At 37.4% G+C, this 17,540-nt stretch overlaps 1 protein-coding gene across 10 annotated transcripts in view; it reads right to left on the bottom strand.

The window, feature by feature from the left end:
- Nucleotides 1–17,540, bottom strand: part of lama2 (laminin, alpha 2) — a 356,517-nt gene that overhangs the window by 240,292 nt on the left and 98,685 nt on the right. For all 10 annotated transcript variants that reach the window (XM_041805224.1, XM_041805230.1, XM_041805228.1 and 7 more), the window contains exons 4-6: nucleotides 8,955–9,006; nucleotides 7,373–7,563; nucleotides 1,244–1,423 (exon numbers count right to left, since the gene is read on the bottom strand). In XM_041805224.1, coding sequence (XP_041661158.1) covers nucleotides 1,244–1,423; nucleotides 7,373–7,563; nucleotides 8,955–9,006 — 423 coding nt within the window. The remainder of the gene's footprint in view (nucleotides 1–1,243; nucleotides 1,424–7,372; nucleotides 7,564–8,954; nucleotides 9,007–17,540) is intronic.

Here is a 17,540-nt window from a genome sequence, read left to right as displayed (position 1 = left end):
TCTTGTACTCTTTCAACCTCTCGTATTAACAAAACTATGTTAAAAAAATAAAATAAAATTAGAGGAAAAACCTCCTTAGTGTTAGTCTTTGACCCCAGCATACCAGTGTTAATTTCATCAACTAAAACTTTGACTAAAAATGTTCACTGACAGCCTTTTTTCCATGAGAAAGACTAGACTAAAACTAGGTTTTTTCTGACTAAAATTGACAAAAAGTATGTTTAGTTTTCATCAAGATGACTAAAACTAGACTAAAATGTAATTTAGTTTTTCATCTGACATTCAAAATCCTTGATATTTCTCCACTGTGGGTAAACCTGTTGAAAATACAATGCATCTGTAGCTATTTTGCCTCTCAGCAGTAGAAAGCAGGGACCACACATTTGGAAGGGTGAACAGAACAAACCATGATTTGGTACCAGTTTCAGGCAAGAGAATAAATGCTTGGACTTAAAGTTAGGACTTAAATGTGAGGATGTTTTATGGACTAAAACAAGACTGAAATGTTTTGGAGTTTTCATCATCTAAAAGTAGACTAAAATTATAAAGGATAGAAATAACTAAAATGTGACTAAAACAAAAAAAGCAATGACAAAGATTGCAAAATGGCCTAATTTGGTTGAAGAAAACTTCACATAATGGTAATTTTAGGTCTTGAGTTGTTTTCAGATATCAGTTTTTAACAGTAAGGTAAGAAGAGAGTGCTGTTTGAAAACGATTTTAAAATTGCAATTGAAACCAGTAAAAACTTAACTAGAACAAAGCATTTCTGCAAAAAATGAAACTATTAAACCAGCAGTAAAAACTAAAACTTAAAAAAAAAAAATCTAAAATTGAAAATAAAAAATGAAACGAAATAAAAAAAACTATTGAAATGTCCAAAACTATTACAACCTTGTATGAAAGAGCTTTGTCTAAATTGTAACACACAAATTTGCAAGTTTGAAATATAAAAAAATATTTTTTGAGTTTCCAGTTTAAAAAAAAAAAAAAAAAAAAAAAAATTTAAGCTTTTGTTTCTCTGATGGCTTTTCATAGTTTTGAACAAAAACGAAAAGAATGCTCCTATTTAAAGGCCTAAAGTATCTTTTCATGATGAAATTGATACAAAAAGGAAAGAAAGGAAAGAAAATCAAATGGAAGAAACGGGGGGGGGAGCACATGTGTGGTGTCTTGCTCAGCTACTCACAATGCAATCAATAAAGGAGAAAAAAAGCGGTTGTTCGTGTGTGTTCAGCCTCACCCGTCTCGTCACTATTGGATCGATGTCTTTGGGGTCTCTGAGGGTGAGGGTCATCAGGTCAGCATTCAGAGTTCTGATTCGCTGAAACACTAGCCTGATGTAACGGGCGGAGGTAAAGTTCAACAGGGTCGGGGAGGGGTCATCCGCACTGGGACGACCATTGATCAGTGACGTGTGGATCTATAGACAGAGACAGAGAGACAGATACACAACAGGTGAGTGCAGACATGTGACACAGACTGAAGGTAGGATGTTGCACTGCTAAGACATTTACTGCTGAAAAGGTGTCTTAGGTTCTTCTAAGGCAGAGTGTCGGAAAGAAGATGCTTTATTTTGTAAAGTCATACAGACAACGAATGTGAGATATATCTTTAAAGTCACAATTATTGGTTCATTTCAGATTTTCTTTTGTCTATAACTCAGAAGTTCATTATAATCCAAATACTTCTGTTTGTAATGCCACTTGGTCAACCTCAGAACCCATCAACAGTCAATTGTCTGAATATGGTTTCTCCATAACTACTTTGTACCCAGCAGTTAGCATTAAAGGACTTCCAAGGCAAGATTTCCTTTTCCATGTAGTGTTAACATCATTTATTTGTTCATAATATCCCAGAGCACAGTCATTTACCTTTTCAGCCTCTGTTTGAAAGTAGGATTTCAGTTACTGTGGCATTACTCACACTTACTTTAGTATTAAAAAAAACTAGATTTCAATGTGACTCACCCCAGCTTATCAGCAATAAAGTTTGCTAAAATAACAACATGATGGTGCAGATTTATACAGAGTACAAGCTTCATCAGGTCAGGAAGAAAAAAACTTTTTAAAATGCTTGCTTTTTATGAAGTTCGGTTCAGTTCTTTCTGATGGGTTTTAGGTACTCAGGGAATCCAAACACTGTGTGGCGTTCACGACATGTAAAGCAGACTGTGGCTAAAGAGAAATATTTGATTTACATTAATGTTGAAAGCTATACTTTAATGCAAAAACCTCTTTATAGGGACAAATCATCATCATAACAATAACCCTGATGGAAGCTGTGTGACATTACCACAGGGAAGGTTTCTTCAGACTTTTTAATCCATTAACCCCTAGGCCTGCTGATATGTGATTGGTCCTCACAGCTTGGACTACATTTCTATACAGGACCTGTAAACAGAGATTACCTACAATGGCAACATGGTGTACTTGTATGTATTGTTTCCTCTTGCTGAACTTAATTTATGAAACTATGAAAGGAAACACTGGTATTTAAAACGTTTCAGTGGGTTTACAATAAACCATTTACAGGATTCTACTAAACCTATACAAATGCCTTTGTGTTTCCTTTGTATACTTGTACATTTTATATAATTCAGTAGGAATGAATGATTGAATGAGTGAGTGGATGAGTGGGATATGAAACCACATTTTTTGAGTCAATTCTCATCTAATAAACTGTTCAGATGACCTTTGCTGCACACATTATGAGTATTGCATTCCTGACAGCATTTATAAGGACCAACACATCCTGACATAAAAAAAGAATGAAAAGTAGCATGACATCACTGGGGATCTCTGATGATTTCTCTCAGAACTGGTGGAAATGACTGCTTCTCTTCTGTCACTAGTAACTAAAATATTTCTTTAAAATCACCCTGATGCTGTTGCCATGTGCAGAGGTTGTACGTGGCATGAATTTTAACACTGTTGACATTTAAAATAATCCAGGGTTTTGTCGGATCATCAAATATTCATCTAATCTCTAATCTTCATCTAATCTCTTCAAGCACCTGGTCAGCGATCTTAATCCCAGGAATGTGTAAGACCTTTGACCCCAAACTCCACAAAAAAAAAACAACACCAATATTTTATTTTTACTGCATTCATGTGTTTACATTAGTTTGTAGTTTTATTCACTCTTCCTGCACTGAAAGCTAACATTATTTAACTTTACTTTCCCAATACTTTTTTATTCTTAACCTCAGAAATGTTAATTTATATTCTCATCTGTTAATTTTAGTTGAAACACAAAGTGTAACCTGCCAAGGTTGCCAAAACTATGGATGTAAAGTCGCAGCTTTGCTCCAGTACGCTTCCACAGGTATTTTGTACTTACGTTCACTTATGCACTCTGTCCCTTGCATCTAGCAGCGAGCTTAGCAAACTGCTATGTGATACACTATTTTTGAGTCCGCTCATCATCATATTACACTACGACGCGAAAGAGCATTCAGATAACAAACCAGATGCCACCCATTTGTTTCTGTGATTAATGTGAAACACCATAATGAGGTAAAAGGTGGGTTCTTTACACTTTCAGTTTAATGTCTGTATTAACAACAAATCAAAGGGATCGTCTCTGTCCGCCTGTCAGTGGGTTAAATACGAGCCTCAGAGACTTGTATTACAATAGCAACTCTTTAAAGGTGTTTTAACTCATGACTTTCTCATCTTAAGTCTATGATGATTCAAAGAAGTGGGCTGTGGTGTTTATCAAAATCAAAGAAGCAGCTGTAAAGAGTGACTGTAAACACAGTGGGCACTGCTAAAGCTTAGTTAAATCCTTTACATTAAATGTCCATAGTTGTTGTTTCCCTTGAGAGCTTTAATTGTGAATGCAACATCAGGGAAGGAAGTGTTTGAAGTAGCAGCTTACATTTTTACAGTTCACTGTAGTTTCAAATATTTCGTTTATTTATTTCGTTAATAAGTCTAAATTATCCTTTCTGTTTTTAGATTTCTGGTCCATAGGTCTCTTTTTATGTAGTTGGGTTCCTGTGTTGCCCAGATCATCTAGGTTATTCTGGGGCATTGTTTTTGTTGTAGTTACTGATTTTTCTCAAGTCTTTCCAGTTTTATCATGTATTTGCTGGGTTATTTTGATGTTATGGTTAAAGTTCTAGCTGAATTTTTTTATGGGCTCTTCTGTTTTTGGGATTTTGTCTTTCTTGATGTGTTCTCTACTTGTGTTGTGTTATAATACTTTGTCTTGTTTGTATTTCTGCTTATTGTCAAAGCACTTTGTAAAACTCTGTTTTTAAAGGTGCTATACAAATAAAGTTATTATTATTTTTATTAGGTTCAAATCATTAAATTTGTTGCTGCTACCTTCTCTAATGGAAGCCAGCACAAGGTATAAATACATCTATAGGGGATAATATAAAGTTCCATGCATTTTAAAACATTGCTTAGTCTTTGAATAAGATATCTTGTTTAAAGGTTTGTATAATCTTCCACATAATACCACTAAAAATGATAAAGATGCTAATTGTGATCAGATCACAGCTGAAAGAACGTGGATTTGCCCATCTCTTTTTCATGTACACAAAAAATATAAAAAAGATAAAACAAAATCTTCCCTTGCATGTTTCTTTTGTTTTCATAGAGCACATTAAGTTGTTTTTTTTTTTTTTTTGCATGAAATTCACTATAAATATACTTTTCTTGTCTTCATAAAGTCAGTGCTTTAATTTTTAAGAAATTACATTTTTCTGTAATGAAACTGACTTCCTCTTGTGACTGGTTGCCCTACCTTTAAATTAAGAGTGAGTTAATAACGTGTATCAAAAATAATAATGTAATTAAGCGATATGTTTAATGTGGCCAAAAGCAACATTTTTCATCTGTAAATAAGACCTACAGACCGTGCATATCTGTGCGCATGTGTCTGGGGAAAACACTTGACGGGTGCGAGCTGCACATTTGGAAGTGGTGAGGGAGACGGCTGCATGTGTGTGGTTGTGTGTGTGTGTGTGTGGGTGTGTGTGTGTGTGTGTGTGTGTGTGATGGGTGGTGGGGTGACATTGTGAAAGTGTGTGCGATGCTGTGACACATCGCCTACGACTCATTATGGTTTCACTGTGATCAGACGGCTGGGGAGCTGTCAAACACACACACACACTACATGCACGCTCACACACTCTCAGACACCTCTGTCGTTACTTGCAGCTCTTGACATCTCCCAGCTCGCACCCCCTCTAGCGCTCCCCCGCAGGACACAGACAGACACGCACACACACTCCAAACTCACAGAAGCACACACAGTGGAGCACCCATATTAATGTGTACACACCTTCAGACAGACATCTACAATTAGAGGCATGTGTGGGAGACGTAGACGTGTGATGAGTTTGTTTTTTACTGCATACAGTACATGTGTGCTTGGTGGTAATCTTCCCCTTCATTAATGTCAGTTAAAGCAGACTCAGCCCTCTGTTCTCACTGGGTGCAGCCGCACACACAGCTGATCAAAGCTGCACAACAGTAAACAGTGTGGTGCACATAAATGTGTCAGTGCTCGATTGTGTGTTTCCACATTTCCAATCTGCGGTTGAAATCATATTGGCTGTTGCACACATTGGAAATGAGGCCACTTTCTTCTCACAGTTTTGATCCGTTTAGTTTAGAGTAACTAAACTAAGCCCCCTTACCTTTAACTTCAGCTGAAAATGTTTTTTATGGGTACTAAGCACTGTTGTTGATCAATTAGGGTCTAAGTGTCAACATCTGAGTGCAAAGTATCTCAGTTTTACCTTTCCTTTCAGAAGTTTGCATAGTGGCTGCACATTAAGCTCTGATCTTACCCAGTTGATGTCGATGTCACCGTCCTCCAGCCTTGCTTGTTGTGAAATCCGTCCCGTTTAAGAGATCCAGACCATGTGGCTCAGCTCAGCAGAGCTGCTTGTTTGGCCCAACAGCTCTTTATTTATAACAGTTTAGCTTTTGAATGTGAATTACAATTTTAAGCATGTTTGTGACAATATGAGATTTTTTTCATATGTGAAAGAGGCTCAGGTAGTCTCTTAGCTCAGGACGAGACTCCTCTCAACCGTTGTCTCACTTCATCTGGCTAAATGGCGCTAGATGCTAAAAGTCATGCAGGATTGAGTATTTGTGATAAGGAGTGCCAGGTAAATCAGCCCAACTGTAATAAAAATCATTTTTTTAAGTGTAGGGATTTTACTCAATACATATAGAATTTTTCAGATGATAATTGCTGCATAAAGCTGTTTCTGCTTAAAAGTGCACAGAAAATTACTTTACAGTCCTGGATCCTGTCTGTCTTGTTTTTATTTCTCAAAAAACATCAGAGTGAGGGAAGGGGACTGCATAAGTTCCACTGCACACAGAGTGAGAGGGAAAAAAACAAAACTTCATTGGGTCCTCTGTCCTGATGTGACACAGTTTACCAAGGAAGTGTGAAAACAATGCAGCAATGACAATTCATTTCCAGTGCATGTGTAATGAAATGTGTGTAGAGGCAGGCTCAACTCGCCAGGCATGCACATTCACACCAGCAAATGCTTGGTTGGACCTGCTTTTTGTATAACGTGTTTTTTAAACAATGGCAGTATACGTTGAGAACATTTTGGTTAAATGGGATTAAGAACTGGATCCTGCCCAATCCCAAACCAGGCAGTTGGTAAAAAAAAAGTGGAGATAGTGGTGCTTTAACAATATCCATATCTGTGTTTGAAATGTGTTGCACTTGCATTAACAAAGGCAAAATAGTTGCCTTAAATGCTTTTCAGTATAGAGCACCTTACCTCTGTTTCCTATTATTCAAAATGAAAGCACTAGATTTCTTACTGTTTAGAGGAAAACTGAAATTTACCAGGCAGAAAATCAAATATTTATCAGAAGCAGTGTGGTCAATGAGCATGTAATGCTGCACAATGCAATATGATATTAGACGCTCACATGCTGTTAGGACACGGTATAAGAGTGTGAGCATATAACCATGTAACCTTTTCATCCAGAACTATTTATGAAGATGTGACCTGTGAAGTTGAAATAACTGCACTCAAAATGCACAATTCTGTACCTCAAAGGTCTATACAGGCTTAGTTTTTAACAACCTAAGCTGACCATTATGTCTGACATCTAAAAACAATACAACCCAGCCTAATTTTAACTCTGATGGTGAAAAAACCCAAACGATGCTGCCTCAACCCAGCTCAACACATTTCTACCTACTGAAAAGTCAGTTTGCCCTTACTCAATTGGATTTCAAGTAGACTGAGTGCAATCCAACCCAAACTTAATTCGCCCCCACCAAACTTGACTAAAAAACCCCAAGATAACCACATGCCTGAAGAACTCAGATCAATCTTCAGATTACAGTGTCAGCAGTTTTCCAGCATTACCTCTCCATTCTCCAGTGGGTGGATCTTGGAATAAAAAGATGTGCAGATGACTTCATCGTCTCTTGTGTAGGATGGAGGTCCTGTCCTTGGATTGATGTTGAACCTGGTCAGGCACTCAGTATCTGTGATGGCGTAGTACTGCCAGGGTTCAAAGGTCACTCCATCTATTGAACGCTCCAGGATCCAGTTACCTACAGGGTGAAAAAAATTAGTTAAGAAAATATTGATGAAATGCTTCACACATATGATGTGGGGAGAGGAAAAGATCAATAAAAATAATGATGGACGTCCGAGGCTGTGTTCAGGTCAGCCTACTTATACATAGAACATTGACGGAACATTCATTTCTGCATATCCATTGACAGCTTTGCCTAACCCATTGACACTCCACCTCCTGAATTGATTGAATATAAATACAGAGTAATGAAAGTTCAGTTGGTGGACATACATAGCAAAGGGATTGCACTAAACTGATCCACAGAGTTAATACTGACACTATTACAGTGTCTATAGAGTGCTGATTTAACTTTTTGGAGAGTTACTTCCTGAACCCTGAGTTTTTTAGTTAAACACTGGCTCATCTCAGCACTAACCAGTGTTACCTTAGCTCACTCCCTTAGAGGATTGTCTCACACAAAAAACTAATGGAACACTGGAATATTGTAATGGAAATATTACTAAAAATAGAGGTTAAACCCAACAATGTGTTATTTCCTTTCACTTAGAGTGTACATTTGATGTTTTTACATTATTAACTATTGACACATTACAATGCATTGTTCTTAATTGGGTGTTTTCTGGTAAGGATGGAGCAAAGAGACAAATGCAGAGATGGGACACTCCCTTTGATGAGAATCAGCACACCACCCATTCCTGCACTTTGGCACAGGCAGGAAGTTAGTAAGTCAGTAGATAACTTCACTCATGGTGCAAAGCGGTCGAATATAAAAAAACAACAGGTGACACTTAAACTAATCTTTACACAGATAAAAACCTAAAGAAATATAATCACTTTGCCCAAGGGCATGGTGGGAAAACTGCCCACCCAGGTTTGAAATGGCAGTGGATAGAGCTTTAATCAATGGACTCTACACTGAACGCAGTAACACTGTCAAGTAACTCCTACAATGAAGGCCATTTCTCTCAGAATTATATTAAAGCTTCTCCTCAGTGCAAAACACATGAAAGTCCACCTGCAGTTTGCAAAAAACTCAAAGTGAAATTCAAAGGGGCTTTCATGTGTTTTTTTTTTTATTTTACATTATTTGGAATCACACATAATAGACAATGACACAATGACTGGCAAAAATAATTCCAGCATTATCCCTCTGTTAAGTTTTTTTTAAACATAATTTTCTACCAAAGCACACTGAAGGTTGTTTTCTTGACACTTGACATATGCTCAGGTTACACTATGGGTAAAAGCTAAATTGTGGTTTTCCAGAGAGATTATTTTGTGCTTAAGTGGCTGAAATTACTGTCATAAGAATAAGATTGAAATCAAGTTTAGCTGGCACTAAAATCATGCAAAGATCAATTTTAGAACCAGTGTGGGTACAATACTACCACAAATGTTGCTTACCAGGGCGAGGTGAATTGGCTGCCTTTACAATCACATAGGCAATCTGGAAGACCTGAAAAACACAAAAGTGGAATTTGAAAAAGAAAAAAAAAAAAAAAGACAACCATCATTTTTTGCACTGAGCTTTTATTCATCATTTTACAGATTTTTTAACTTTGGATTTTTATAGCTGGACTTTAAAGGATTACTAATTTACACTGTGCCACAGACCCACTCTTGTTTTTAGTTTGAGAAATAGAAAATCAAATCTATCACAGGTATCGGCAGTAGCTCAGTCTGTAAGAACTTGGATTGGGAACCAGAATCTCGTTAGTTCAAGTCATAGTACAGACCAAAGAACGGATATTGAGGCTGGCACTCAGAGTGATTCCACTACACTTCCAGAACATGTATGAGGTTCCCTTGAGTAAGGCACTGAGGTTGTTATTCCCCTTTAGATAAATAACAGACGTTTTTTAAGTTATAGTTTGAGGTTACATTGAAAACTATGATTAGAGGTACAGTTGGACCCCTGTGTATCTTAGAGTTAATACGTTTTTCAACAGTGTTGTTTACTTTCTCAGAGGTTGCTCTAACTCTTTGAAAGTGGTTGAAAGTATTGGGTTTCTTGTCATCATTTCGGTTTTACAAGAATTGCTTGAAGGCTGTGAGAACCGAATAATGTCAAGGAGCGAGGACATTGTGATGTTGCTTAAAACTCACTTTGTTAACTACAATTACTCCACTGCATAACTGGCCAACTTTCATCTCCATATTCAGAATTAATAATCATCATTTTTTTTATATTACTAACAGGTAATACAGCACATCATCTGCATAGAGAAGCACATGACCCCATGTGATAAGAATTTCTTAAGGTAACCTTAATCTCCTGAGACCTAAGCTTTAGTTTCTAACACTTATTTAGTTTCTCCCAATTTTTTGGGATAAGAAGAACCCTGCATGAAACGGTGTCAGTCATTGAGAGAGGTATGGTGGAGTACGTTTTCTTGTTATTTTGATGTTGGACCACAAGTCTTGTTAAGGCAAAGTATACACAAAGTTTCCTTTTCAAAATGCACACAAATTCCCTGAACATTCAAAGAAAATTTCTACAATCTATGTGGATTGCAATTCCCTGAAATTTCCATGAAAATTATTGAAAACTTAAAATGGCATCCCCTCTAAATTCCCAGTCAAATTACCCAAAATGTTCAGACATTTCCATTTCCCAAATTTCCACGAAAACAGCTATGAATATCGAAGGAATTTGCTCTCCTAAACTTAAGTCAAACCCCCCAAAATTACATGTACATTTCCCAAAATTTTCATGAAAATGCCTTAAATTTCCAAACTAATTCCCCCTGAAAATCCAAACTGATTTCCCAATGTCCTATGAAAATTGCAAAACATTTTCAACAAAACTCTCCAAAACATGTCCCCAAAATTTCCATTACATTTCATTACTTAAAAATGAGTGAAAATTCAGGCCTGAAATATTGTGTAGCCTTAATGAATATTTCACAATATATTATAAAAGACAAATCAATGAATATAAATATCTTTGTTTTTGAGCTTATAGTGATATACCCTTGTGGATAAAATAACAAGAAGAACTGAAAAAAGTTACTGTTTAATCTTGATTATAATGTTTAAATGATCAAAATCATAATTGAAGTCAAAGTTTGATCAGTTGTCTAACTGGAGTGACTGTTTTTAGAGGGAATACAAAGAGCATGCATTAAAAATATATATGTGAACGCATTTGCATGCTACATGAATGTATATTTTTGGAAAGGGTGTTGTGTTTTCACTCATCAAAAGTAGTTCGTGTTCTGCTGCAAGATAAAAACTATTAAAAAAACAGCGTTGTGTACTCTGGGGATTTTAGTCCAGAGTATATGGATGCTGGTAAAAGATGAAGAAAAAATGGGTAGGAGACCCAGAAGACCTGTTCAAGTCCTTTGAAGTAAACATAACCAACGGTGAACGCAGAGCAGCAGACAGTTTGTTTATAATCTGATATTTTCTAAGTGAAGTTCTGAATTATTGATAGTCTTCACCTTTAATATTTGCAACAAACTCACATCTTGTGGATGTATTTCTCAATGGTTTACCGGTACTTCTAACTAAGATTGACCTCCACTGGCTCTATGACAGACAGACTTTGGCTGTAGGTCAAACAGTGACTCCCTGTCTCTCTTTGCCACCCATCTTTCACCCCGCCCTCTCTCCCTCAGAGTGTATTCGTCTTTCTTCTACTGATGTGGGAAGCAGAATCACATTGCAGCAATTAGAATAGGGAGAAAGCTACTGTGTGCGTAAGTGATCGTGTATTTCAGGGTAACCTTAGAGCAGCCTTTCAAACCAACTACAAAGAGTCAATGTTACCTGTATTCACACCAAGGACAGGAAGGCGCTCTCTCTCTCTCTCTCCTTTTCACTGTCTCTACATGTGTGTCTGTGTGTGTGTAAGAGAGCTTTCAGTGGTTGTTTGTAGCACGCTGACAGCTTCAGGAACAGCTCGGCAGCTCCAGCAGCTAAACATAGATGAACACAGCTAACTCATGCAGTGTGTACATGTGTTTGTGTCGGGCTGCAGAGTGTCGTATTGTGGGTTTTGATCCAATGTGGATCAGAGAAGTGGGATTTCTTTTTTCCTCTAAAGCTCAACACAACATCAACAAATAAACAGACGAATAACTATCCTGTAAGAGAACACACCAGAAAAGAAATATCTCCTATTCTTGATATTTGTTGTCATGAAGGTACATTAATGTGAGTTCACATCATAGTTCAAGGCTTTGGTGCAGGAATTTAAATGGCCGGGGCTTCTTTTCTTTCTTAGTTTTTAATTTCTTATTTAGTTATGCAGCTTTTTTGGTAAGTGGGAGCAGGAAATTTGAGCTCAGACTGTAACAGGATGTCTGCAAGTTTCATCATGACACAAGTCAGAGACTTACAATAAAAAAACTGATGCAAATATGGACAATTCTACTCAATTTTACCAATAAAAATCATTGCAATAACCCTTTATGGGTTGTTTTTCAGCATAACTAGCGAAAAAAATGAGTTGAACTGTTAAGACAGAACAGGGATGCGCACAGACATTTTTGCAGTCAAGGGATGAAGCGAGAAAAAGTGCACTTCTCTTAATCTATTAAAAAACAATGTTCTTAAAAATGTGAACTATATTAGCCCACCTCTGACTTACTAACCAATTTCTTTTAATACCCTCAAATTCACATAGTTGTTGAATACTCAACAGATTTCTCCAAAATAATCCGATCACACAAAGACAATGCCTTCTTTAGTATTCACTGGGTTTATCCCAAGAGTACACAAGAACAAAATGAGCTATGCATGATACCATGTGCATGCATCTATGCTGCTAGTTTCTAGTAAATATTTAGAATAACTGACTGTTTTCGTGTAATTGAAATAAATAGTACTTAAAATCAACATTATCTTCACAATAAACTGAAAAAGACTGTTACATACCTAAATAAGCAAACCAACCTACTCTCCAAACTACAATTAGGCCAATGATTAGTTGCAACGACAAGGCTTAGTGCATCAGCACTCGTCTTCTGCTTACTTTGTTAATTTTACTAGAAAAAAAAGCAGAAATACTGAAAATCACAGCAAAAAACTGCTGAGAAAATGGAAATGGCATTGTGCTGCAGAAAAGATTAAAATGAATTTTGTAATTACTGTGAGCTTCTATAGCTAAGCAACAGAATTTCCTTATATTAATGATCCATTTTTATTAACTTTTATTATTATCATTATTTCTATCATTTTTATTATTATTCCATATCCACACAGGCACATACCAACTGATGGTGACCTGATCTTGGTTTTAGTGTACCTTTCACATCTGAAGGGGGGCTGTCTGTCTGGTATTAAATATCTAGTAGAATGGAAAGTTTTTAGATGAGGAGCCTTAAATAAAAATGATGCCGCAGCTGTTTCAGACAGGACTCTACAGGCAAAAACATTGTGTTTTCATGTTCTGGTCAATTTAGAGATTTTGATCAATTTTGCATCCTTCTCAGCTTCACTATAAAAGAAAGAAAACTTCCAAAAATGCACATTTAGATGGTGTTTGTTTTACTGCCCCCTGTCTGTTTGCATCTGTAGATTTCCCTTAAATTCACCAAATATGCTCCTCTACATAATTTAACATCTCGGGGAAAAATACTGTCTTGTAATTAACTGATGAAGTTCTGTGGTGATGTGTTTTAGTTCATTTTTTATTCTATTCACTTGCAATGCCTCATCAAATACATGCAAATTTATCTATTTAGCCTCTTAATTTTGTTCTCGAAGTGCACAAGATTGATGCATTTTAACTTTAAAATGTACACCCACACCCACACAATAGCCTGTTAAAATCCTGTGGGAAACCATGCATTTAATTTAGAAAATTGTAAAAAGTTGTCAAAAAATTTTATCATGACCCAGATAAAGTGGTACATATCACATTACTGAGTATCACTGAATCCAAAATGTTTAAAAAAGTCAGAATAAAGCCCGAAGACTATGTCGAACATTCCATAAAAATGATTTAATACAAAGAGATCATTTTAGTTCAGTCTAGGCTACATGATTTTATTGAGCTTCTGCAATGATATTCTCTTTAAAACATATAAATAAATAAAACATCAACATGCTGTCTTGCTAAGGGTTAACACACAAACAGTGGGTGCTGTTATGAAACTAAACATGATCAAATATTTATCTAATTCTTTTTGTTTTCAAGTCAAAGAAGAGCACAAAGCAGATCTGTGAGCTCTAAAGAATGTTGAGTTGGATTTTAAAGCGAGTTAGTTGAAGAGCCAACAATCAGTGATTCATTTTATTCCCACATGACATGATGTAGTCTCTTATCACTACTCTATTTCTGCACTGATGAATAATTCTGAGCTTCTAAAATAAACAACAGGCTGAAAATACTTATCTTGACATTTTATATTATGTCAAATGAAATATTTGTAGACAAGTGCAGGAAGAACATTCCCGAACAAGAGACAAAACTGCTTCTTTAGACATGCCAAAGTATTTCCTCTTTTAAAAGTCAAGAGAGACTTTAGTACTCAAAACAACACAAAACCATGTTCATTTTCCTCAAGTGTTTTACTCCAGTAGTCATACTTGTTTTGACAGGAGACCATCATGACATGCCAAAGGAGCAGTTTTTGGCAGGTATGTGAGTAAAAAAAGCCAAATGAGCACTTTCAATGTTTATTTTAATGCTCAATCAGCCCATTGAAACCCCTGTGTCCAGTATGCTCTGGTTTCCTGCCTTTGAATGGACTGTGAACAATCCATTTTATGTCAGTGTGATTTGGACACACAGTGACAGCGGTTTTACTGAACAGCTGGTGTTCACAGGCAACTTGCATGGAAACGTGTTAAAATCTCTGGAGTGTGGTAAACTGGCATCAAAAACTGAGATCTGCGTCACAAATCCAGTCAGTTTAGCAGGATTTGCACATAAAAGCACAAAGCATGGTCAGGTAGAAATTGAAAAAAGACCAGAGTAAGACCAGATAACAAAAAACTGAAGCATATGTTGCTTTTGGTTGGACTTCTCCTAAACACTAGTTTTGGAAAATCTCCTGATACTGCCCAAAATTTGGCATGTAATATCAGATAAACTGCAGAGTCAAAAATTAAAAATGTGCATGAAGGATAGACTTTGATTCAGGCACACAACTTCCTTCACTTAAGACTGATGCAATCCATCATCAGCTGCCAGTATTTTGAATGATTCTTAACCTGTCAGGTATTAAATAAACATGTGAGCACCCAAGGGTATTTTGCCTTCATATTTAGAGCTGCACGGCCAAAACACCTGTGGCACAGTCTCCCTTTTTTCTATTGTAGATTTTAAGTGATTTATAGCATTTTTTTAACTCTCTTAACAACATCATAAGTAATTTCAAATTTGCATAGACAGATTTTCCCCCTGCAGCTTGAAAATAACCTGAGTACGATCATTTTTGTTACCCTTTCAAATTTAAATCCATTGAAAGAAGCACAAGACACATGCTCAAATGAAAGGATGAGCACCCAGTAAAGAGAACCCTGCATCTGATGGTCAATAAGAGCCAGGACATTAACAGGGTTGTCAAGAGGGAGACTTTCCTCACTGGTGTTTGGCTCCATTGGTCCCATGACACCTCAGGAAGGCTGAGCTCCCATCCATGCTAGCTTAACAGACCCAGTCTCTATACCTGTAGGATCCAGGCAGTGATGATGCCAATATTACCTACCCTATCATACTAGCTCTGATGGCCACCACAAACAAAACAGCTACTTCTGGGGCAAGGACAGTATGGAAAAGGATATCCATCTATCCATCCATCCAGGGTTCTCTGGAAGCAGCCAACAGGTATCGAATGGTACAGGGGCTGCTGCTTCAGCAGTTGCAGAAGCAAAAACCTGGCATGGGAGGAGTTTGGGAAAGCTGTGAAGAAGGACTTTTGGTTGGCCCCAAAGATGTTCTGGCACACTGTTAGGCAGATCAAGGGGGCAAACAGGGCTCCTCTTGGGAGGATAGGGGAATTGCTGACCTGAACTAAGGATGTTGTTGGACATGGAAGGAACTCTTGACAAACTCCTTACTCCAACCAACGTGTCCTCCCAGGAGGAGGCAGAAATTTTGCTCTAGGGCGCTGGAAAGGAGGCTCCGGCCGATTGTCAAACCACTGATACATGAGGAACAACGCAGATTCTGCCCTAGCAGTGGGACAGTGGACCAGCTCTTTACCCTTGCAGCAAAGATAAACTGAAAAAAGGACAGATATCAGAGACAAAGAGTGTGGGGAAGTAGAGCCAAAGTAAGTGTCCTAATCAGGGCTTGCACTTATCAGATCTGGCTATTGCTCTACCTCCCACTACTCCCTCATTTTCAAGGGGGGAAGAAACAAACAAGATTGTGTTTGTAATGTTCTAACTATATTCAGTTGGTGGAAAGCAGGTTCAAATTAGTTCTAAGCCATTCAGGACTATTTTCAAACAATTTTCAACAACATTTCAACATTGAAATTGTTGAAAATGTTGAACATGCTCACTAAAGGTCCTCTAATCAACTGTCTGAGCCAAGCAAAACAAACCACAGCACATCCATTCAGGGATAATGGTATCAAATGGTTGTTCTTAAGTGTTGCACTGGTATCACATTGGTACTTCCATCCCTATGCAAAGGAGAAAATTCTATCAAAACATCTCTGCTTTTGGATGTTCTTGGCCATGCAGACACCCAGGTGGGGATGCCGTCAGAGCAACAGATCTGGTATGCAGACCCGTTAAAATTTACTGTCACTTTATAACAAAATGTGTTAAAAACTCGCTGGTCTAATAAAGCCTCTTTTGGCCCACTCCTAAATGGTGTGAATCATTCAGCTTCCCTTTCTGCCAAACTTCATGCCGGCAAACAAACGGGAGAAATTCACTGTAGCCATAAAGTCTCTTCCACTGAGCTGCCACTAAAAAACAATTTGTGGAGATGTTTTGAAAGCTGCATTATTTTTGAGTGGCAGTTTCTTGACAGCTTTGTGGCAAATGCATCAGAATGGAGTTCAATATTCAAGCAAATTGCATGAAGAATAGTATATAAAAAGGAGAGAAATGATGGTGTTTTTCCCATTGGAGAGGCTGCAGTGGAGTGCAGCGTAACTGCCTGTGGATAACACTGAGAAACAGTCTGCACTGTAACGGCCAATTGAAATCTCTTCTCTTGAAGTCTGCTTCTCTGTCTGAGCTGCCTGAAATACAAATAAACACACACGCATTTACACGAACGAGCTCACTTACACACTTGGTCGTAATTTGGCCCTAAGCTTTTTAAATAGGCTTTAGTCTGCACAAAAACACCAGATGCTGCAATCTCTCCCACATTCTTGCTTTGGCGGAGAGCTACAGTCAGACACAGACAAACTAAGTTTTATTGGGTACAGCAGATGTTTCATTTACCTTGTTCTCACTGCTAAATAAACATATTTTTCTCTTGTTTAGACCTCTGGCTGTGTAACGTTTTCATTTCAGTTATTTTCTAGTTATTGTGTGAAGTTAACAATGAGGAAAAGGAAGTGCTAATTGAGCTGCTAGGTATGTTATGTTTGATGTACGTTTCAGCTGAACACTTACTACAGAAAGTTCCACTGAGCACTCCAAATAAGACAGATTGTTTTAGAGTGGGAACAACAGTCGCCAGACTCCACTTTAGCAACAAAATCAGCTGTCTTATTTACATTTAGCATTCATAATGTATTTTGGGTATTCAGATACCAAGTGACTGCACTTTGGTATTTGCAGCTGTACAATGCATTTACAATAAGTCTTCAATGATGACCTGATAGCCTAACTCGCTTGCCTCTTATGATCCAGAAAACAACAACCCATGTCTTACTTTAGATAAGAATAAATGGGGGCAAACCAGCTGTGAACTAAGAGGCTAGCCATGCTTCAAACAGTTTTTCTACATCATTTTACCTCATTGAAATAAGTTGAGTCAAGATGACAAGTAATGATGGGGTCGTGATGTATCATCTACACATGTGCCAGTCCTAACCCACGAATTCCACATACTCAGAGACG

This window comes from Cheilinus undulatus, linkage group 14 (assembly GCF_018320785.1).
Source record: "Cheilinus undulatus linkage group 14, ASM1832078v1, whole genome shotgun sequence".
NCBI lineage: Eukaryota > Metazoa > Chordata > Actinopteri > Labriformes > Labridae > Cheilinus > Cheilinus undulatus.
This window is presented reverse-complemented; position numbering and strand designations above follow the sequence as displayed.